This window comes from Meleagris gallopavo, chromosome 23, assembly GCF_905368555.1.
Source record: "Meleagris gallopavo chromosome 23, MGAL_WU_HG_1.1, whole genome shotgun sequence".
Classification (NCBI taxonomy): domain Eukaryota; kingdom Metazoa; phylum Chordata; class Aves; order Galliformes; family Phasianidae; genus Meleagris; species Meleagris gallopavo.
Genome location: NC_139426.1, coordinates 3,237,958 through 3,259,570, shown reverse-complemented (window position 1 = coordinate 3,259,570; position 21,613 = coordinate 3,237,958). Strand labels below are relative to the sequence as shown.

The 21,613-nt window shown below is 49.4% G+C and overlaps 2 protein-coding genes across 4 annotated transcripts; one reads left to right on the top strand and one right to left on the bottom strand.

Moving 5' to 3' along the window:
• The first annotated feature begins 1,729 nt into the window (after positions 1-1,729).
• Positions 1,730-10,950, top strand: LOC100544886 (solute carrier family 2, facilitated glucose transporter member 5). The gene is made up of 12 exons (XM_010722761.4): positions 1,730-2,198; positions 3,529-3,627; positions 4,084-4,244; positions 4,676-4,800; positions 6,513-6,665; positions 6,750-6,875; positions 7,155-7,342; positions 7,697-7,807; positions 8,101-8,202; positions 8,545-8,620; positions 8,952-9,079; positions 9,478-10,950. Exons 1-12 carry the CDS (start codon positions 2,142-2,144, stop codon positions 9,709-9,711), a joined length of 1,560 nt encoding a protein of 519 aa, XP_010721063.1. The 5' UTR covers positions 1,730-2,141; the 3' UTR covers positions 9,712-10,950.
• Positions 10,920-20,825, bottom strand: CA6 (carbonic anhydrase 6). 3 transcript variants are annotated; one of them, XM_085242541.1, is made up of 11 exons: positions 20,554-20,825; positions 18,658-18,742; positions 17,405-17,587; positions 15,149-15,297; positions 14,931-15,026; positions 14,683-14,749; positions 14,401-14,558; positions 13,290-13,413; positions 12,794-12,892; positions 12,574-12,708; positions 10,920-12,308 (listed from the first exon to the last, which is right to left on the bottom strand). In XM_085242541.1, the coding sequence occupies exons 2-11, from the start codon at positions 18,740-18,742 to the stop codon at positions 11,695-11,697; spliced, it is 1,710 nt and encodes a 569-aa protein (XP_085098667.1). In that variant the 5' UTR covers positions 20,554-20,825; the 3' UTR covers positions 10,920-11,694. The 3 variants fall into 3 exon arrangements, with proteins under 3 accessions (XP_085098667.1, XP_085098668.1, XP_085098669.1); XM_085242542.1 differs by having other exon boundaries at positions 12,574-12,687; positions 20,554-20,823; XM_085242543.1 differs by lacking the exon at positions 12,574-12,708 and having other exon boundaries at positions 20,554-20,814.
• Between the last annotated feature and the right edge of the window lie 788 nt (positions 20,826-21,613).

The window sequence follows — 21,613 nt, the reverse complement described above, 5'->3', positions numbered from 1 at the left end:
CCCCATCCTGTCTCCCTTCATTGACATCTCCCAGGCTTGATGGGCACCTTAGGGATGATGCTGCCTGGCTCTCGCTGTGATTGGCAAATAGTCAAAGCATTCTGCTGTCATAAGCAAATATTTATGCTCTGATGAAGGAGTTCTGATGGCAAATGCATCTTCTTTTTGATTTCCATCTATGTCAAGGTTATTTCTTTAAGCTCAGGGAAAGAATTTAAAAACCATGACAGAAAAGTCTTCTGTTTCACAATTACCAAATATTGGAGTAGCTGTCAGCCTGCCCAGAGCTCCCGGAAGAATGGCACTCTTCAAAGGGCAGGGATTTTTTGTCTTCCTTGCAAATTCCCCACCCTTGAGGCAGAATAACTCACCTGTCATTGCCTTCTTCTAACTAAAGATCTATGAAAGTGAGAACTACAATAGCTGCATAGTAACAGTAAGCTGTCCCATTTATTTTGGGGCTCTTTGAACAATTTTTGAAGGCAGGATGGTAATAGCTCCTTCAGTATCACTGTTAATACCTGCTGGCTGCAGATCCCCAGTGGGAATACTGAGGCTGGGTGAGAGTTGTTGGTGCAATGGATATCCTGTTTGCATCTCTGTGCAGCTAAAGCCCCAAGGGATAGATATGTGGGAGCATCTTGATGTGAGCCACTGAGGACAGTTTCCATAAGAAGATTATTGACTTGGCTTTTGTGAGTCCCTTCCAACCTGGGTTATTCTATGATTCTATGACTTGTCACAAAATCTGACCCAACAGTGTTGTGGAGGTCGTCGTATTACGACGGGTCGAGGAAGGGATGAATAGCAGAAGTCTTGGAACTGCGTTCCCTGCCCTGAAGCAGAAGGGCTCTGTTCCCCTTTCTATTTTTAGAGTCCTGCCAGTTTCTAAGCTTTGCTTACGGTATGAGCTGACAGCCAGTTAGTCCACCCTGCCCTGCAAATACAAGGCCACATATATCACTTCCTACTGCCAACTGAACGTTTACATAAGCAGCTTTAGCAGGTACACCTATAGGAAGCAGTGCCTGGCTTCGCTCCTGCTGAGCCCTCACTATTTCTACTGCGTGTTCCTTGCCCTTTAAAATATCTATCCAGTAATATTACTAATGGGTGCAAAAAGATAATCAAGGACAAAAGAAATATGCTGAGTAGATTGTGTACCTGATGCCTTCATCAGGTGGGGAGGCTGCAGCCAGCTGAGGAATGCATGCAGGACGCATGAAGCGTGTCTGGCTCGAGATCAGCGTTTCTTCAACTGGGTGTTAAAGACAGCAGGGCCGATAATTTGGTTTGGTTTCAGTTACTGAGGCTGCCAGGGGTATCTCTGAACTTTGTATTGTGCTGATAAACTCTAAGAGTTGTAGTTAATGGTTAACTAAGTCCTGGCCTGCGTTAGGTAGTCTCCTCGTGTAGGAGGCTAATGCTGTGCCGGCAGCATGGTGCACCTTGCACAGAGCAGGAAAGCAACTGTTATGCTTTGATGTAAAAAGCAGCACGTTCTGTGTGTTGGCAAGAATGTACCCAAGAAGGTGGAATTTGCAGTCTGCAGCTGTACCAAGAGCAAGCTGCTCTGCAGGGTGGGACCAGGTGTGGTATTTCTGCCGGGGGGTAGAGGTGTGCAACCTGGCTGCAGGGTTAGTGCAGCTCAGGGTTATCACTGACCCATGGCAAAAGCCCTCTCTGAGGTTCCATGGAATGTTCTATTTTTGCTGGAACACAGTGGTTGCCAGGCAGTGGCTGCAGTGAACAGCAGCTCTCCTGCTGTCAGTTTGCTGTGAATGCTAATGCTGGGGGAATGGCACTTCTGGGAGCCTTGGCCAGAAGTCCACCCTCCTCCTGTAGCAGATGAGGTTGCTTCCCCTACAGCTGGCTCTGCTTTGAGTCTGGATCTGGCCCAAGAACATCTGACATTGGTGACATTCAGCAAGAGAAAGGAGACGTGCAGGAGAAGACACACGGGATTGGGAAATGACCCAACAACCATCTACTGACTTTGGCAGATAGAGCTGGCCATCGATTGGGCACTTCCTTCAACGTCACGGGGCGGGTTTCCTTTCCAAGGAGGGTGTTTCCATCCCCTGTGTCGTCTGTTTTGGCTATAAAAGTCTGGACTCAGCATCTGCAATTCAAACACCAAAATGGAGATGAACGGAGAAAAGCAGGAGAGCTCCAGCGTGGAGGAAGGCAGGAAGGGGGTAAGCACACCAGGCTGTTCTCGGCTCTGCCTCCCGTGGGTGCTGAGCGAGCTTTGGGCTGTGAAGGTTTGTAGAGGAAGGGGACCAAGATCTCCTCATTGGGCACCCACAGAGAGGGAGAGCAGAGATTTGTATGTTTTTGAACCCGGTTTGTCTGCAGCACAGCCTTGCTGCAGTCTCCCAGTTTGCTCTGTGCATCTGACCTACCACGCAGCTCTGAAATTCCCCTTCTGTCTGCGTGTTTTCTATCCTGCTTCCTAGTCCTTTTTAGGCTGCAGAAGTTTCTAGATGAGGGATGCCTTGCAAAAAGCAGCATTTGTGGGTTCTTGCACAACGCTCCTGTGTGCCGAAGGTTTTCCTAAAAGTGGTGTGTTTGTATATTTAACACCAGCAGCTCTTCTGAGCTCTGGGGATTTGCTTAACGCCAGCGAAGCAGCCTGCTTTTCATCACCACTGCAACTGTCTCAACAGTCTACTGGTAGAAGGTGGTTGCTGGAAGGCTCTGCTTTCTCCTGCTGCAGATCGATTGGCTTTTCCACCTCCTGCAGCCCCTGAGTGTGCAGAGCTCTGCAGGAGCTGCTGAAGAGCTGGAGGGCAATGAGCACCAGCACTGTTAGGGCAAATGCTCAGTGAGGGCCATGTCAGTTCCTCCGTGTGGGACCCGTGCTATGTGCTGGGATATGCAAAACTTGCAGGCGTTAAGGATAGTGAAAGGATAGAAAGTAGAATGAAGTGGGAATGGAAAGTGGTTTTATTGCGGCAGTGGTTGTGAGATGTATTGGTGAGCTATATTAAAAAAAAAAAAAGGCAGCTCAGTCAACAAAGCAGGGCTGGCTGTGGGCTGAGGCTGGAACAGTGGCTGAATGTTTGCAGAAAGCCTCTGTGGTGTGTTGATATAACTGTGGTGAGGACAATGGGCAGGAAAGGGGCTTGCTGCTTCACCTAGAACCTTGTCTTCTTAAAGCTCTTCTCCAGCAGCATCCTGCTTTATTGCACCAATAACTTGCACGTTGGAAAAGGAATAATTGCATGCAATTCCTTTCTCACTGCAGGGTGGTATTCTAAGGGTAGTAACTTGAAAATTGTTAATCATCCAAATGATCCATCAATACCGGGAAAGAGTAGAATGAATTACTGTAGTGACTGTGTGCAAATCAAGCAGAACAAAGGGAGTTAGGATGAAAGCAATCAGTTGGGCTTTCTTTGTAGGATAACACAAAGCCAAAAATACAACTGGTGAGGCAAAAGTTATTTCTGTGTTTTTACACAATACCATTTATGCTTGAAAGCCAAACCTGATTCTGAAGTGCTTGTGTTTTCCCTTCTGCAGAGACTGACAATTCCACTTGCGCTGGTAACGCTGATCTCTGCCTTCGGATCATCCTTCCAGTATGGCTACAACGTGTCCGTGATCAACTCTCCAGCCCCCGTAGGTTGGGATGTGGATGGTGATGGAGGAGGAGGTTCAATAGCACAGGGTGGAGAAGGAGCTTGGTTACAGGTTCAGGGCAGGTGTCTGAGCTCCTCGTGCTGTTCCACGTGTGGAATCACTGAGCACTGGGGAGCAATGGTCCCTGGCAGAGGACAGGGGTTGTGCTGAGGCTGTGTCGTGGCTTTGTGCCCAGCAGCAATGGGGTGTGGGGAATGCCTTCCCTCCTGAGAAGCAGGCAGATCCGATAAGGCAGGATAATTTGTTTCAAACCAATAAGGCAGGATGACTTGCATAAAGCAAGGCTTCCCCTGCTCTCCCTTGCATTCTTTTCTGACTCGGCTGCTCTGGTCTTATCAAGACACTTGTTTAAAGTTTTATGGCATTGATTACAAATTAGCTTTTTCAACACAGAAGTTCTGCTTGCTGCTAAGCACGCTCCATATTTCATTCCAGTACATGCAAGACTTCTACAACCAAACCTACATCAACAGGCACGGAGTCTCCATGGACGCGAGCTTCCAGACACTGCTGTGGTCCCTCACTGTGTCCATGTATCCTCTGGGTGGCTTCTTTGGGTCGCTCATAGTGGGACCTCTGGTCAACAACTGTGGCCGGTACGTGACAGCAGTGTGCCTCAGATAAGGCTGCCCTCACCGGTTGCTCCGGCTCACCAAGCTCTGCGGCATCGCACCGCCTCGATCCTAAAGCAGTCAGCCCAGTGCTGGACTTGGGAATGTGGTGTCTCTCACGTGTAGGAGAATTTATTTGATTCCAGTCTGGTCAAGGCCAGGCTGTGTGCTGGGCTCTGAGCCAGGTGGGCAGCAGTGGTGAAAGTCCTGGGAGCTGCGTGCAGGCCTCGGCTGCTCACATATCCTGAGCTTTCTTCATTCCCTGCAGGGAAAAATGGGACAACAGCTGTTTTCTTTTGGCTAGTCTTTGGGATGGCAGCTCCTCTGGGTTTTGAACAGCGTGACGCAACGGAGGGTCTGTCTGCTATGGAGGTCTTAGAAAAATAAACTGATTCTGTCTTTCTGTTGCTTTGCAGAAAAGGCACCTTGCTGATAAACAACCTCTTCTCCATTGTTGCTGCAGTTCTTATGGGAACCTCAGAGATAGCAAAAACCTTTGAAGTAATCATCATCTCCCGTGTTATCATGGGGATATATGCTGGTGAGTGAGAGGTTGAATGCTAAAGGAAGAGCAGTAAACCTAATATTCTTTGCTATGGAAAGATTTTTGCACAACAGGTGGTTTCACAGGTAGCATATTTTAGCCATATACCTGCATAGCAATTCTGTGCTTGCTTAAGTAACAGTTCTCCTCTATGTGTTGCAGAAGTATCAGATCTCTAGCAGACAGTGGCAGTAAGGCTGGGCTGTACTGAGATGTTTGTGGCTGCAGCTGCCCTCTGCAGTCAGCATCTGCTCAGCACGAGTGCCATCAGCCTGGAAACCTGCTGATGGTCATCTGTTTTCCCAGATGTCTTAGAGCAGATAGGCTGTTTTTAAACGTAATAAAAAACAAGCTCGAATCATTCAATAGAATGCCAGATCCAGTAATCCACTCCTGGAACTGGTTGTTCTTCCTGCAGAGGTGAAAAAACATGAAAGTGAAGGGTGCAGGGTCACTAGTTTGTTTTTTTTTTTTTGCAAGGCCAGTGGGGAGCCAAGGGGCAGAGTGTGAGTTGGTTTGGTGGCCGTGCTGGAGCTGCAGTAACACACACCTGACATGGCTGGGCACCCTCTGCTGCTCTGAGATCCTGCCAAGCCACACTAATGAGGGTCCTGACACCACTCAGATTTAATTAATTGGCTTTGGCTTAGCAAGACTGATATGCTGTGTAGTTTGTGGGTGAATTTGGGTGTCTGAGAAAACAAACTGGCACAGGAAAACAATCCCAGTTATAACATGCCCAAGTTGCAGTTGTTGATCTAAGGCTGGAAACATGTCTAGTCTGTTTTGTTTTGACTTTTTGCTCTCTTAAGCCCAGCAGCTGCTCTTAGCATTGCTTCTCTGACTACAGATGGAGCTGGTAGGAGGGATCCCTCCAAATAGTTTCAATTATGGATAACTGACAGAAGAATCAGGGCTGCCTGAGCCCTGCTGTGGGGAAGGGAGGCTGCTGAATCAAGCCAGCCTGGGGCTCCTTTAGAATCCTGGCGTTGTTCCTCCTCGCAAAAGGGACGGCCTTGCAGCTAGGAGGAACTCCAAGGGCCCTTCTGTGATGGGCATTGATCAGCATAATTCTGAGCAATTAGCCATTGTTCATTGGAGGCACCGGTCTACAAGTCACTGCTAGCACTTTTTTTATGAGGGCAATTAGGTTTGTTGTAGTGTCAACATTAAGCACTACACCTCATGAATTTAATTTTATAATGTTTTCCAGTTGTGTTAACATTTTGTTTCTATGCCTTTTGGCCTTCAGATAATGTCTTGAACTCCTTTATAACCCCTAGCACTTGAAGGCTGGGAACTTAGTTACCAATGTAAGATAAGAGTTGTTTGGTCATTTGACTTCTAGAGTTTGGGTTTTGCATGCCAAGATTTACAGCATAAGTATGGGAACTGGCAGCTTTCAGGGTTACTGCAGCTAACAATACTGTGCCCCTGAAGAAAGCAGAAATTCCTCTTCTACCTTTCAGTTTGCTTTCCAAACATCCTACTGAAGAGAGAGAAAAAGGTTAGGGTTCTTTGCTTGACATGGATAATGTTAAATCTTCAGCCAGAGCAAAAGAGTTCAAGTGTGAAGCTTGCATATGTCCTGTGGTCTACCAGGGATCACTTTGATCTCACGCATGAGAGGGAAAAAAAGCATCTTACTGCAGATGGTAAATGTGCTGATATCAGGCAGCTGCAGGACTGACCTTGTTCTCTGCCTACAGGTCTGGCCTCCAACGTGGTTCCCATGTTCCTGGGAGAAATGTCCCCCAGAAATCTCAGAGGTGCTATTGGGATAGTACCCCAGCTCTTCATCACCCTTGGGATCCTCGTAGCTCAGATCCTTGGCCTTACCAGCATCCTTGGGCATGCTGAAGGTAAAGCTCTGGCTCAGGAAATTCTCTGTCGGCTCCATGGAGAAAAGATCTCTCCCAGTCATCATCTTGTCTCATTTGTTGCAGGCTGGCCCTTGCTCCTGGGGCTCACTGGGATCCCATCAGCATTACAGCTCCTTACATTGCCCTTTTTTCCTGAAAGTCCCAGATATCTGCTAATACAGAAGGGCAATGAGGATCAAGCACGACAAGGTATGGCATCTCCTGTTGCTGGAAGGTGAGATGGAATGGCAGAAGTCTGGCTGCAGGACATGACAGACAGCAACCAACAACAAAGCAAGAGAGCATGAAATCCTTAGTTGACGTGTTGTTGGTGGTTGGCTTTTTGCAGCATTGTTCCTTTGCTTCCATGAATTCCTGACTTCCCATCATTTGAGCAGTACTACTGCCCTGGCTTTGAATGTTACAATGTCTTGATGTAAAGCAGGAGAGTTTTCTGGGGTCTGTAGCTCATCTTCCTCTCCCAACCAGCTCTGCAGTGTTTGAGAGGCTGGGATGATGTGGATGATGAAATAGAAGAAATGCGCCAAGAAGACAAGTCAGAAAAGGAAGAGGGACACCTCTCTGTGTTCACCCTGTGCACCTTCAGAGGCCTGCGCTGGCAGCTCATCTCTATTGTTGTCATGATGATGGGCCAGCAGCTTTCAGGGATCAATGGAGTGAGTAACGGCGGGATGGGAGTCAGTGTGGGGCAGCACTGGTGTAGGAGCTGGAAACTAGGAGACAGGAGTGCTCCCTTCACCAGGGACACTGGTTCTGGGTGATGTTATGGGGGAATCACCCTAACCTGTACCAATTAAGTATGTGCGTGGTTCTGAGTCCAGCTGTCCTGTAAGGGTAGTTGGGATGTTTTTGGAGTGAGATGCTTGTGTCTGGATCTTAACACCAACATCTCCAGTACTGAAATAGTTTTTGAATTCCTGGGTTCCACTTCTAGGATTGTAGAAACAACCAGAATAGGATTCCTGTGCTCTGCTTCTGGCCACATTTAAACACAATTGGTTTTGCTGCAGGTCTTCTACTATGCGGACAGAATCTTCCTGTCAGCAGGTGTGGAGACCAACAACGTTCAGTATGTCACCGTGTCCATAGGTGCCATCAACGTTCTCATGACTTTCCTTGCTGTAAGTTTCTGTTGGGGCTCTCTGAGCCTCAGTCATTTTGGATGTTTGGTTTCCAGGCTGCTCTGCCCTCCTCTTGCCATGCAGTGCTCCCCTACAGCTCTCTGGAGCTGGGTACCAAAAGAGGCATGCCTGGCTTTTTGCAGTTCCTGGGTGACTTCCTACTCACCTACATTAGCAAATGGGGGAAATTTCACTGCATTTCTTAATAGCCAAATATTACCTTAATAGAATTGGGTAGAATAAAGCTCTGTGCTTTGATTATTTGAGCTCTTACCCTCTTCTGTCTCTTTCAGGTTTTCATTGTGGAGTCCTTGGGGAGGAGAATCCTGCTGCTTGCTGGCTTTGGGTTGTGCTGTGGCTCCTGTGCAGTGTTGACTTTGGCCCTCAACCTCCAGGTGTGTAGCTGCATCACCCTGGTGCTCCTGGTGTATTTTGGAGTTGGTGTGGGAGGTCTCTCAGTACCTGCATATCTATCCAAAGTGAACCCAGGCAGAGCCATGATGCTGCAATGTGAATGCTTCTCCCTGCCTATTGTGTTCGTGACTGTTGCATCCTTAGTTGGAAGCAAAGGTGGTACACAGAGCATGTGCTCAACAGCTTGACATGTCAGCTTGGGCATAACTGGCAACAGGAGATGACTTCTGAACACCCCCAAATCTTTTATCAATTAATACCTTGAATGTGTTGGTGACTTTGAGCTGAGAACCAACTCTAACTCCTGATTATATTCTTCACAGAATACTGTCTCATGGATGTCTTACCTCAGCATAGTGTGTGTCATCATTTACATCATTGGACATGCTATTGGAGCCAGTGAGTATGCATAAGCTAGCCCAGTCCTCTCCACAGGTTGGGTAAAGGCAGGCATTACACTAAGCATCAAACTAAGAGCTCTGTGGGGTTGGTCACATTCCTCTTGTGCAGCCATGCACCTGGCTGATTGGTGCTCCAGTGATCGGAGTGCTGTGCCCATGAGGCAGGGGAGCATCTGGCTTTCAAAAGGAAAAGCCAAGGCACAACTGAGTTTGTACTGAGATGTACAGTGAGATCTTGAGCAAAGCTATGTTGAGATTGGTGAGACCTACCAGCTGTGCTTGCATCTGTAGGGATACCTTTAGGATTTCCATACATACAATTCTTCCAGGTCCAATCCCCTTTGTGATGATCACTGAGATGTTCCTGCAGTCGTCCCGGCCTGCTGCCTTCATGGTGGGTGGCTCTGTGCACTGGATCTGCAACTTCACAGTGGGACTCGTGTTCCTCTACATGGAGGTAAGGTGTGAGCTGGGCATGGCACATGGCTTTAGCTCAAAATTAGTGATCTCTGGGTCACCAGTTCACAGTGATCCTAGTAGAAGTGACCCATAAATTGCTATAATGACTGATTTTAGCCTGTGCAAGGGGAATTGGTGAGTTCACTTGAACTTGTGTGACAGGCCCTCACCCTTAGGCACCTTTTTTAGTAAATCCATGATGGTTTTCAATAAATCCATCTTGGTGATATCAGAAGGCAGGATCCTGAACCACCACTAGCTTTGAGTTGTTCCACTTGAAGGAACGTTCCTGTGGCTGCATGTATAGCTATTGCAGGATTCAGCATGCCCTGGCATGTACTGACCACAATTGGAGCATTGCCCTGACTCTTGCTCTGTCATCTTTCATTGCTTCAGGCTGGTCTAGGGGCCTACAGCTTCCTCATCTTCTGTGGTATATGCCTCGCCACCGTGATCTACATCTTCTTCATTGTACCTGAGACAAAGAATAAAACCTTCATGGAAATTAACAGAATCATGGCCAAGAGGAACAAGGTGGAGATTCAGACAGATGTAGAACAGATGGTGGATTTGCAGACCGTTCCAAGTGTGAAGGCAAACAAGCCAGAAGTTTCGGGCATTGATCTGTGACACAACCCAGTACTTGGCCTGGCCCAGGTGTTTTCCAGGATCTAATCAGTGGAAGAATATGGCTCAATTCTGACCTTCATTCAGACTTTCTGCACAACTCCCACAGAAGTTTTCAAATAAGCCTTTATTCTGTCTTAAGGTTGTTCTCATTCTGAGTAATCAGTAGGACCACTCTGCTTTGTGGCACGCTGACTTCAGAAGCAAATTTCCCATTCCTTGTATTTGTCATTAGGAAGGGGCAATGCCTGCAGTCAGCTCAGTTCCTGTGATCAAGGAACTGATGTCACAGTGTGGTGCATGCCCCTTATGTCCTGAGTGAACATCTCAGATGACAAGGAACAGCACCTGGGCTGGGTTTTGGTCACTCATGTGCAAGGAGCGCATTGTATTCCTTGACCATTCCTTGAACATGAATTTGAGGGTCCAGCATGTGTGAGAGCAGGCCTTTGGTGCTTGGTATTCTGAGTGGAGAGTGTGTCAGATGCACCAAGGTGCTCTGATAGATGTGTTCCTAGAGGCATGTATCCTGTCACCTATGCGCAGGACCATAGGACTGGAAATGCACATGACTTTAATCTCACCCCCACCCTGCTCATCAGACGGACTCCTGGAAAGCTAACTGTTGCTGGTGAGTTCTTCCAGAGCCTTATTCTTGAGCTTAGGAGTGTTCCATTGGCCCGTGCTTATTCATGGGCTGCTGATACGCAGTTGTTCCTGTGGCACTCCAGTCTTTAGAAATAGCTCCTTTTGTTCCTTAGTGCTCACCCTAGAACTAACTTGAAGAACTAAGAAGCTGCCAAAGAATTTCAGCCCCTCTCCTAAATCCTTTAATAGCCCCCAGAGGTACACTCTGTGTATATGAGCGAGGTGGAGCTCATTCATTCCCAGAGATGAACTCGCTGTGTGCTGGGGTCAGGTTTGGGCAGATTCCTGTGGGACTGTGGGGCCATGTTTCCAAGCATGTCTAGATCCGCCTTTAAGCACCCTGGTGTGAGACACTACAGATAGTTTTCCAAGGAATTTATTTCTCAGGGATCTGGCTTCTTGAAAAAGTTCTCAGGTGGTTTAAAGCTTGGTCCTTGAATGGTTCTGTCTGGTTGTGTCTCTAAGGGCACAGCTCCACCTGAAGGCTGAACTGGTTTGGAGGAGCCAAGACTGAAGAACCAGAGCTCACTCACCAGGGAAATAAAAGTGCACACTGATAAATGGAGGATTTATTAAAATATTTATTAGTGTAAAGGATTTTAGGGTTAACTCAATTATTTAACATGTGGAAATAGAGTTAACTGTGCAATGTTGCTGCTCTCTGTTGAGGAAAAAAAGCAGAATGATTCAACAGCCTGGTATAGCCCTTCATGTGATGTACTTCAACTTAGGAGATGAGCTTCATACAGACCCTCAGTCTTGCCTTGTGATGTGCACCTGTTGGAAATGAAGCTGCTCCCATGCTCTGTCTCCATCCACTGACAGCAAAGACTTGTCATCGAGTGACTGTGTGGGAGCCACACTGCCCTTTGCATACACTTTCCTACGTGCTACACCCACAGCAGCAGTGACTTGGTGATAAATGGGAATAAAGCATGATGCAGGAAAGGCACTGAGAATGGAGATGGGATGTGGGAAGTGAGAAAACTTTGGCTTGAGAGAACTGTTTCTCTAACCAAAGAGAGTGGCATGTGGAATACAAAAGGAAGGTCCATGGGTGGAAATCTTAACCTAGTAGTGGGAGGGATGTGCAGATGCAAGGTGTTGAACTGTGCTTTGTTCTTTGCCTCTGTCCCACTGACCAGTGGAGGCTTTGCCACCTCATACCTGCTTGGAAAACAACCTGGAGCACTAAGCAGGTGCCTAGTGACCCTATATAAAGTAAATGAGAAAACAGGCAATTAACCTAAAACAAGCAGATGGAGCAAGCTTTCCTTCTCAGTTTCTTCAGCAAGAAGTTTGGATTCTTCAGCTGCTTAAAAAATAAATATATTGGGGTCACTGACAGCTGGTGTCAGCCTCCAGCACCACCCCCCCAAAGAGGGTCACGGGGGTTTCCCCCCATGCAATGACATCTCCCTTCAGCTTTCCTGCTTTGCACTGTGCAAGTGCCCGAATGTCTGCAGGGCTGAGGACTTGGCTCCACAGGTTCACGTGCGTCATCCACCCTGCAAACCCATTGGAGAATGTCCCAAGAAGAGTGTCTCTGTCCTTTCCAAGGACAAGCTTCCCTCCAGCCTGGCTCACATAGCCTTTCTGGATGCTCTTTGCATCACCAGCAGCTCCATTGAGCCACAGACTTGCTATTCCAGACTGGGAAGCCCACGCCATGCAGTAATGCAGCCAGTCCTGTGCCTTGCGGTAGAGGGGGAAGCTGACAAAATGGCCTCCTATCCACAGTCCCACGTCTGTGCCTGTGGTCATCACCAGCTCGTTGTCCCTCTCCCGTGTAGAGTAGGAGAGAACAGTCTGAGTGCCCACGTGCTGGGCTTGTGTCCAGAAGCACAGAGTGAAGGCTTGGAGAGACATCTCATGGCTGGGACGAACCTCCACAAAACTTTCAATGTTTTCCATGGGGAAGTAGAAAGCTGGAAAAGTGCTGGATGTAATACCTGAAATGATTGAGAAGCCAGCTGTTACGTCTTCTCTGGTGCTTGCAAATGAGCCCAGCTCCTATGGAATACACCCACAGGTGCTGGCAGGGGCTGCCTCAGCCATGGTTATTGGCTTGGCTCCTTCACCCAACTCCTTTGGGAAAAATCCTTTTTTTTCCCCTTCCTTCCTTTGTTCCCATCTTTAGTAAAATGAAGATAATGATTATTTATCCTGGGGGAACAGTGAGCTTTAATGCCTCCCTGTTTGTAAACCTGTGCTTACATGTTCCAGGACAAGCTGCAGTTGCTGGGAGAGGTGCTAGATTTGGGCTGGGTTTCATGATGCTGTAGCTCATGGAAGTCTTCCAGCTGACCCAGACATGGAACAAGATTCTACCTGCACGCATCAGTACCAAACCTGCTGATGATGTATGCCATCGAGAACAGCAGGCCTGGGCCATCCTTGGAAGGAAAGCTGGACTTGGAAACAGAGTGTTTCTTACCTGTGTGGCTCACTCCGTTCAGGAACTCTTTCTTCATGTCTCGGAGTTGTGTCTGGATTTGTTCCAGTTTGAGGCTGAGTTCTTCTGGCTGGCATTGTTCTAGAGCAATCAGACAGATGGGGGCTTACTGAGAGCCAGGAGCTATGCATGGTAATTCTGCTTCCAGTCTGCAGGAGGTACGGAGGAAACCTTTGTTTTAAAATGCAGTGCATCGCCCTAATTACAGCACTTGGATCATTAGCCATGGCAGAGCTGTTTGTACACCGGTTCGTGTGCTTCACCCATGCAGAGGCAGGCACACTCAGCATACTGCTTGTGGGAAGTCACAGAACAACACCAATCCTGGGCTGTGTGACACTTCCAGTGCACCAAAACAGAGCGCTGCCACACCATCAGAAGCAAGATGCACAGCAGGGACACAGCTGTTCTTGGGGATTGCAATCACAGTTTTACCTAATTGAAATAGTTTGCAGCACAGCTCCTTCCTGCCCCGTACCTTGTCTGGGCCTGGCTTGGAAGGAGGCCTCCACCACGCGGCCGTGCAGGGGCTGTGCGTGCCGGTAGTCGTTGCGCAGCGTCCTGTTGTGCCAGTCCAGCAAGGTGTTCTCCAGCAGGCCGATCTGGGGGCAGGGCAGCCTTGTTATAAGGGCAGCGGGAGCGAGAGTTTAGCCTAGAAATGCAGGGCAGGTCCTGCAGCTGGGGGTTAAACACAGTCGTTTGTGAGAGGGTCTCTCCCCGAGCTCTGACAAGGAAGGGAACAGCACGTCAATGCTCTAATCAGCAGAGTCCTGTGGATGAAGGTGTTTGCCTGAAGGAAGTAATGCTAAGCGTTATGCATGGATGAAATTATTCTGCGGTATACTGCCTAATTACGAGTGCCCACTAATGCCTTCCCCACCACAAAGTATTTCATTTTTAAACACAAACACACTGTCATCCTCCGCTGCTGTCATCTCCACTTGACCTTGTTCTCCTGGAAACAGTTAGATGCTTTTTTTTTCATTACAGAAGATGAACTGCTCTGCAAGACTCACCCGTAAGCTCACTTTACTGCTGCTATTTGTTCTCTGCCAAAGCCTTTGTGCTGACAAGGCAGATGGAGGGCAGAGCTGGGCATCCTGCCGTGCAGCAGCACTGAGCTCTGAGCACAGGGACCTGCATACAACGAAGTCCTCAGCAATAACTCAGCCAGAGCACAGACAAACCCCCCACTGTACAGCCAAAATGCAAAGAGAAAAGAAATGCTTCTCTAGAATTGTGCCAATTGTTCTGCAATGATTTTAATGCCCTGAATGGCTCATTTATGATTATTTTTTTTTTCTTCTCTCCCTCTTTTGTAGTACTTTTCACCTTGTTGACTCTGGCTGGTCTCTTTAGTACTTCATCATGGCTGAACAGCTGAGCAGAGCCTTGTTATTGCTCAACAGACCTCAGGTCTAACAGCCACCAGTTTTTCCAGTTGCTTTCGAGTCTATCCCTAAGGCCCTATGAGAGAGATCCCAGTAGTTCTGCAAGCTCTTTTCTTAGGTCAGTGGAGAATGGAGAATGAAACTGGTGTGCAAGGACAGCGTGGAGGAAAGAGAAACTGCTGAGCTGCCCCCAGGTACCTGTGCATGTGACAGGATGATGGGAGAGTCGAAAACGGTCCAGGTGACACTTTCAGAGCAGGGTGGGGTTGTGAGCGAGCCCTGGTACCTGTAGAAGTGTGAGAGGTTTTCTGGCAGCATGGCTTGGACGTCCAGAGAGGTGAGCTTGGTTGACTGACCTCAAAAGGAAACAGAAGCAGCGTTAGCTGTGAGCAAAGCCAGCAGCAGGGCTGTCCCCAGCCCCAGTACGTATGTAGACGCTTAAAGAGCATCAGGATGGAGAAGGGCAACCCCAGCTCTTACCTGCAAACCTGATTTTTGCCAGTTTGGAAATGAATTCACTGTAGTAGGTATTCTCCAGGTGTCCTTCCTAAACACAGCATAGAGAGTTGAAAGGTTGCTGAGCTGCCTGGCCTTCAGTAGCACTGCTCAGCCTCAATTTCTTGTAGGCCAGGCATGCAGCCCTACTGCAGGCAGCTGGACCATTCCCAGCGTGGGATGAATAGTGACCATGGGCTGTCATTGCTCAGCTTCCCAGGGGTCAAACCTACCACATACAAGAAGGCAAGCACCGCCAATCCATTGGGTTTGTCTTTGGCTTCTTCAAAGCTTGAGTAGTCTGCAGAGTTGTAATGGACGATGTGCAGCTGCCAGGAGAGAGACAGGGCCATGGAGCAAGAGGTGACAAAAGATTTCCTCATCCTCATCACCCTAAAAGACTATATCCCAACCTCCCTGGCCCCATCCCTCCAGCCTCCTTTGCAGGTACCTCTGCCACGTATCTCATCCCATCCAGCGTGTGCTCGGAGCCGCTGGTCTCCAGGTCCAGGCCTCCCCAGTGCAGGTGCATCTGCACTGCGGTGTAGGGGTGCGGGAGCCCACGGGAGATGGACAGGGTGGGTGGCAAATCAATCTGGACTGAAAAACAGGATTGGAGATGGCCATAAGTGTGGAGCTGGCTCTGCTAGCCGTGTCTGCAGGGTGTTTCCCAGCTGGGCAGCTGTGTGTTTTTTTGTTTTTTTTTTCTCAGGCACCACTAAAAATGCTTTAATGTTTGTTCTTGGCATAGTACATGACATCTTGCTGAGCTCTGCATGCATTCATTAATGTCTTTATTCCCAGGGAGAACAGAGGAGTAAGAAATCAGCCAAGTGACTGGCTTTACCTAACCTGTCACCATCACTTTCCATGCTCTGGGATGTGCATCTCCTTGGGACCACCGTGCAGGGCCAGAGCCCCATGAGCCTGAGCAGGCAGAGCTCTTTGTTTCTCTATGAAGGATATTCACAATGGGACTACAAAAAGTTGGTTTTCTGCTGGTGTGCTGCCACAAATCATATATTGTGGTGCTAAACATGCTGAACTGAATACTGCGAATGGAAAATTGCCCCATCCGGGCAATAGCCCAGAGCACGTTATAAAATAGCAGCTCTCCTTGCTGAAGAGCACATCGTTACTCACAGCTTGGGCTAGAGGTTTATTTGTTTGTTAGCTGTTGACAGGCAGACAAGATGAGAATGCATTTCCGTGTGATATCCCAAGGGATCTGTGGTGGAGAGTAAGCACACACCTTACTTTTTACATTAGATTCCTGCTGAGTGCTTTCCATTAGAAGTTCCTTGTGGAATACTGCCATCCTATCTTCCCTTACCGAAGTCAGTGGGAAAACCAAGCCTGCTTTTATGGTATCTGTGCATACAGACTGTCATCTGCCTTTATCAGAATGCCCCACACATCACTGTTTTGATGTTATATGAGAATGGGGGAAGCACACACGTGCAGTCCGAGAAGTGAATGCTAAACCTGCAGAACTGGTGTGCAGGCAGTTGGGCAGTGCTGTATGGGAGCTCGCTGAACACAAGGTTTGTGTGGGAGACAAACAGGAGTGCTGTTCGTGACAGACTGTAGAAATATGATCACAGCAGTCTCTCTCTGAAGACAGCATCTCTCATCTCTTCAGCTCCTTGCTCTCCCTCTCTATTGATTTCTCTGTGCAGCAGAGAGAAGAAAGGACCGTTGTGGGGGGGAGGATTAGAGACTGACTGGGCCCCTCATGTTCCAAATGCCATGAAAGTGCTCAGTCCCCCTGAAGCGGTTGTTAGCCAGTTCTTCTCTCGCTGCTCATCTGTAGTCCAAAAGCATTATCCCACCACCACCAGCTGATGAATTATTTAGGTAATGAATTATGCTCTGGCAGCATCCAGGACCTCCTAATGGCAAAGCCTTGCTCAGAGGCCCTGCGTGACCAAAGGCAGGGCACTGAGCCTGGGCTGTGCTCCAGCTTCCCTTCCCGAGGGCTGAACACCAACTGTTGCTCAAAGGGAGGACAACTGCTCTGTCTGACTATATGGAACACAGTATCGGATGCCAGCTCGCTGCTGAGCTGCAGATCTGTCCCATCACTTCTGCTTCCTACTGCACAAAGGCAAAGGATGCATTTTGTGAATGCGGAGAGGAGTCGGTAAGCCCCAAACTTGCTCCTTCAGTGCTGCAGTCGTCAATGCACTGAAAGAAGGGGCTCATCTGCTGTGCTCCAGCTGCCTTCCATCCCTGTATGATGTGTAACAGACAGTACCTTGCAGAGATGTCACTGCCTCTCATTTCCCTGGTTTATAGATGCATTTCTGGAAAGGTTTCCTGTGTGACTGGGGAAAAGAGCTGAGCTTGGAGTGCAGGATGAAGTGAGATGGCAGAGTCAAGGAGGGCAAGTTCAAAACTGAACAGCATTTTAAATGGCCAAACCCAGCAGTCTATTCCTGCAATGATGTGAGTCTGATGTTCTCCCAGGGCATCTGCTCAGCAGGTGCAGGGCTCTTACAGAGGCCCAAACAAAGGTTGGGGCTTCTGGCCAGAAGTACCATTAACAACATCTGCGTTGCAAAAATGCATGCCTTCGCTTTGCTGCCAGCATCCCCCAGGTCACAGCAGCACAGTGTGGACCGGGGCAGGGACCGCTGCTGCCTGCAAAGTGCAGCTGAAGGGAACTGTGCATTGCATGTCCTCCAGCACTGACCCTGCTCCTTACCCGAGTGCCCGTTGTTGGTCATGGTGAAGTCCCCCTGCAGCGGTCGGCTGTACCCGCTCAGCTCCAGCTGCAGCAGCTGCACGTTGTGCACCACCTTCTTCCTCTGGATGTCAATAGGAGACTGCTGCTTGCCAGCACAGGCAGCAAAGTGCAGCCCCCAGTGCTCTTCATCCAGCTCACCCTCTGTGTGGAGGAGCAGACAGGTTATTAGCATGTGGTGGGAGCTGCTGCTTGCTCAGGAGTAAGAAAATGTACAGTATTTTGTCTGCAGGGCTGCTGAGCTGCAAAGTGAAGCCTGCCTGGCAGTAACAGCACACTGCCTCACGTCTCGTGCCCACCCATGGAGGAAGTGAGTGCATGGCAGAGCAGGCATGTGGGCTCCTGTCCTTCCTCCAGTGGCTCTGAGCCTCCTAACCCTGACTGGAATCCTTCCTGCGGAGGTTTGAGCGCTGGAACTTCTCACAACTACTTGAACACAATGGGACTGTTTGCACTCTCCATAGTGCTGTATTTAAGATCTTAGGGCTGAGTGGCAATTTTGATGCCATGTCTGTCGTGGCTATAAGTGACTGGGGTGACTTCCTCTCCTTGCATCCCATCAGTGTGTTGCCACATACCCATCACTGTTAGAGTTCTGTCTGTTTGAGACAATCCATGCTACAGCCAGGGAATCATCAGCAAGTGACTGTGCCCTCGCTGAGTGCAAATCCTGCAGCGATGGGTTGGAAGGAGAGGTGATTGTTTGGAAAAGAAAGTAACTTAAGGCCCTCAGCATCCCCCAGCCTGGGCCCCAGCCACAGCGCGGCCCTTCGCTTCACTGAGCTCTGCAAACGAGCCCCTGAAACAATTAACAATCACGTAACATTCCACAAGATCTGTACATACGGAGATGAGCCCCTTTTTTGTGACCTGCACAATAAAACAAGGAGCCAGCAGTAGGTAGCGCGTTTCCTTCCAGGATCACCCTGAGGGCAGCTTTTACTCTAAGATATCATAAAGGTTTTCCCCCTCATCTGAGCCCGTCCATCTGCCAGCCCCGACACCTCACGGCTCAGTGCAGCACAAAGCCAGAGAACCCCTTCCAAGATACACAGTCAGCAATAAAGCAGAATGAATTGGCTGCCCGCTGGAGAGCTGCTGCTAACAAAAGGAGCAGCAAGCTGAGTGTTGCCTCTGCAGCACAGCAGGAATGTGAGCGCCTCAGCAAGCTGGCAGCAGCAGCAGCCATCCCAAAGCCTCCTCCTTTGTGTTACCTCGGTAGGTCCAGTGCACGGCGTGGGAGCAGCTCAGCAGCTGCAGCAGCAATAGGGCCGTCGGGATGAGCATCTCTTCCTGCATCTGCAGCCAGATGGAGATGGGGAGCACTTGTCTTTAAGAACACCCAGGAAGCAAAAATGCCCATTTCCTCCCAGCTGAGCCCCTCCAGCTCCCATCCCGCCCCACGGTGTGCTGTAGGCACTTGGCTCCTTTGAAAATGATTATCCTGGAGCTCTTTTTCAACTGGAATGACTGTATGGTTCTGCAAAGCCCCATTGGCTGTTAGAGGGATTCACATCAGAGCTGAGAGGCTTTGGGTGCCCCGATGCTCCTGTGGGCTCCTGTAGCTGCTCAGTACCTTGCCAGATGTTTGCCTTCCCCAGCCATCACAGCCCAGCAAAAAGCAGCCTTGCAAGGCACTCCTGGTTGGCGGTTTTGTGCAGCATGTGTTTAATGTTTGGGAACTGCCATAATATGGAGTTAATTAAGCAAATGCATACTTTTCCTTCTCTCCCCTAAAGAAATCATTTATCTTGACAGCTGCACTGAACTGTGCTGGGGCTGAACTAACCAAACGTGCCCTGCGATGCACTTCCTAATCCGTGTGGATCCGCTTGGGTAAATAAACCTTGAAATCTGCTGAGGAGACACTTCAGTGTTCATACCTGGGTGCACTCCTGGATTCCAGACGGCAGCACAGAGCATGAGCTGCACTAGGAGGGTACAGTGACCCCGCAGTTGCCCATCACCCTATGCACTCCATTGATTGGCTTGGGATAAAAGCAGCCCACAGCTGGGAGCTGGGGCTGGCAGGGAATTCATCCTTAGTGCAACTTTTGCAACATGCTGTAGCTGGGATGTTTCACCTGACCTCAGTAGGGCTGCAGGTACTCTGCACTTCCCCAGAGCACATCCCTGCTGCCCAAAATGAGCTGCACGGCGCATTGAGCAGCTGTGACATCCGTGGCCAGAGGCAATGCAGTGAGGTTTGGGATGAGCCCATCCACTGCACTTTGCACCTGCAAAGGGCTGTGCAAGCATTAATTCCCTAGCACTGCACGGCTTGGTGGACAGATGGGTGGGCAATGCCACCAGCACACTGGGAGAGGCTGCACACTCCCACTGCCATCACCACAGCCTGTGCAACGGGAGCTGAGAGCATTTCCCATGAGAACCTGGTTGATTTTTAGGGCAGGACAGCATCAAGAAGGAAATGTAAATCCTCCCTGTCTGTGCCATACCTGTTTTGCAGCAGAGAAGCCTGCTTGATAGCCTTTTTTTTTTTTTTTGCATGAGTGCTGTGCACTCATTCAGACAACAAAGGAGCTGTTATTTGTTTCACCCATACTGTCTGCTGGCTCCCATTCTTGGTTCAGTACCAAACACCATCTCCCAACAGCAGCTGGCCACTCGCCCACCAGCAGGATGACCAGACCAGGGCTCAGGTTGCACAGAGCTTGGAATTCACATCCAACTGCTCCAAAAGCTTCCAGTTTACCCTCAGATCTCAATCTCTGATGGGTAGCTGCTGGGAAAGGCACTCTAGTAGCATCACCCTGCTCGGGCTGAGCAGCACAGCTGGGCAGTGCCACAGGTCAGGAGGTTGACACCATTCCCAGAGCACCCAGCAGTCCGTCTGCCAAACCCCAGGAGGACAGAGGAGAACTGGAAGAGCGAAGCTGTGCCTTTAAGAAAGACATCAGTCTGTCACCTCTGGTCATTTTGTTGTTCTCATGCCTAAAATCAGCAATGTTTCATCACCCAGAGGCTGAAAGGCTAAAGCATGAAAGCAGAGGGGGATGAGAAGGTAAAAAGTCAGAAGGGGATTGGATTGCCTGGAAGAGAACAGCTGAGAAGCCATGCAAGATCTGCAATATGGGCAGTGCTGTTACCTTTCCAGCGAGCGCTCCTCGGAGCTCCCAAGGGCTGCAGGTGGGAGATGCACTCAGGAAGGCCTTATTGCGAGGCTGCTGGTGCACAGGACTGCTTTTTGGAAGAATCCTATGGAAATAGGGCCCAGCTGGCAGAGCTGAGCTGAGGAGCACTTGCCCTTCAGCTGTGCACTGAAGAAGGAAGAGAGATCCCCGCAGTCTTAAGGAAACACATGCACAGAGCAAAAGCTCACGCCCTGGCAAGCAGCCTGTTCTGCATGGAGCTGCTGGGGTGTATGACTGAGCTGGGGAACAAGCCCTGGCCTGCAGAGGTTCCATTCCCCAAGCATCCTGGTGGTTGGAACCATGAGCAACTTGCAAGCAGTGGAATAAGCTGCATGCACTGCATATAGCACATCGTGCAACCCGGCCTTGCAGCACAGGTAGGTTTTGCAGTGCTGTGTGGGTGCCCAGAAATGTTCTCCCTCCGCCCCATCGGTGCCCAGCACTGTATGTTGGTGTGGGGCTGCTGGGCTGTCAGGGCAGATTACAGCTGCACATCTTTAAGATGCCAAAATGTGTTCCTTCCCAGTGTGGCCCATTAGCCACGTGCCCCCCTGCCAAAAATTCTGCTCAGGATAGCATTAAGCAGTAACAAGCCCGGACTGCCACAGGAACAGCTGCCAGCCAGACAGCTCATAGCCTCGGGGATGCTCTCATTTCTTCCCTACAGAGGGAAAGCAGAGCCAGGCCGGGTAATGGCTGAGAGCAGCCCGGACCTCTGCTTGCCTCCACGTGGCACGGTGCAGCTTCACCTCTCGGCTGCTGCAAGCAGGAGGATGCTGTGCTCGCTGCTTGCTTGCTCTGCACTGAGCGGGACACAAAGGCTGTGACACAAAGGCCGTGACACACAGCTGTGGGGGTTGGCATGCAACAAGAGATGTGACTATAAAGCAGCAGTTCAGCTCCAGTTTGGGGTTCTTTTCTTGTTGTTTTTTTTTTTAACTTCCTGGCCAATACTGCTGTGTGCAATATTCTCTGGGCAAATTCCTAACGCCAGGGCTTGCTGTTGGGCCCTGTT

Excerpts from the sequence above, each read along its gene's own strand:
- LOC100544886 (XM_010722761.4), top strand. The coding sequence starts at position 2,142 with ATGGAGATGAACGGAGAAAAGCAGGAGAGCTCCAGCGTGGAGGAAGGC. Across the intron at positions 4,245-4,675 it reads CTGGTCAACAACTGTGGCCG|AAAAGGCACCTTGCTGATAA; the intron begins GTACGTGACAGC and ends GTTGCTTTGCAG. Across the intron at positions 6,666-6,749 it reads CATCCTTGGGCATGCTGAAG|GCTGGCCCTTGCTCCTGGGG; the intron begins GTAAAGCTCTGG and ends CATTTGTTGCAG.
- CA6 (XM_085242541.1), bottom strand. The coding sequence starts at position 18,742 with ATGCAGGAAGAGATGCTCATCCCGACGGCCCTATTGCTGCTGCAGCTG. Across the intron at positions 15,027-15,148 it reads GGATGAGATACGTGGCAGAG|CTGCACATCGTCCATTACAA; the intron begins GTACCTGCAAAG and ends CTCTCCTGGCAG. Across the intron at positions 12,709-12,793 it reads GAACGGAGTGAGCCACACAG|GTTTGGTACTGATGCGTGCA; the intron begins GTAAGAAACACT and ends CATCATCAGCAG.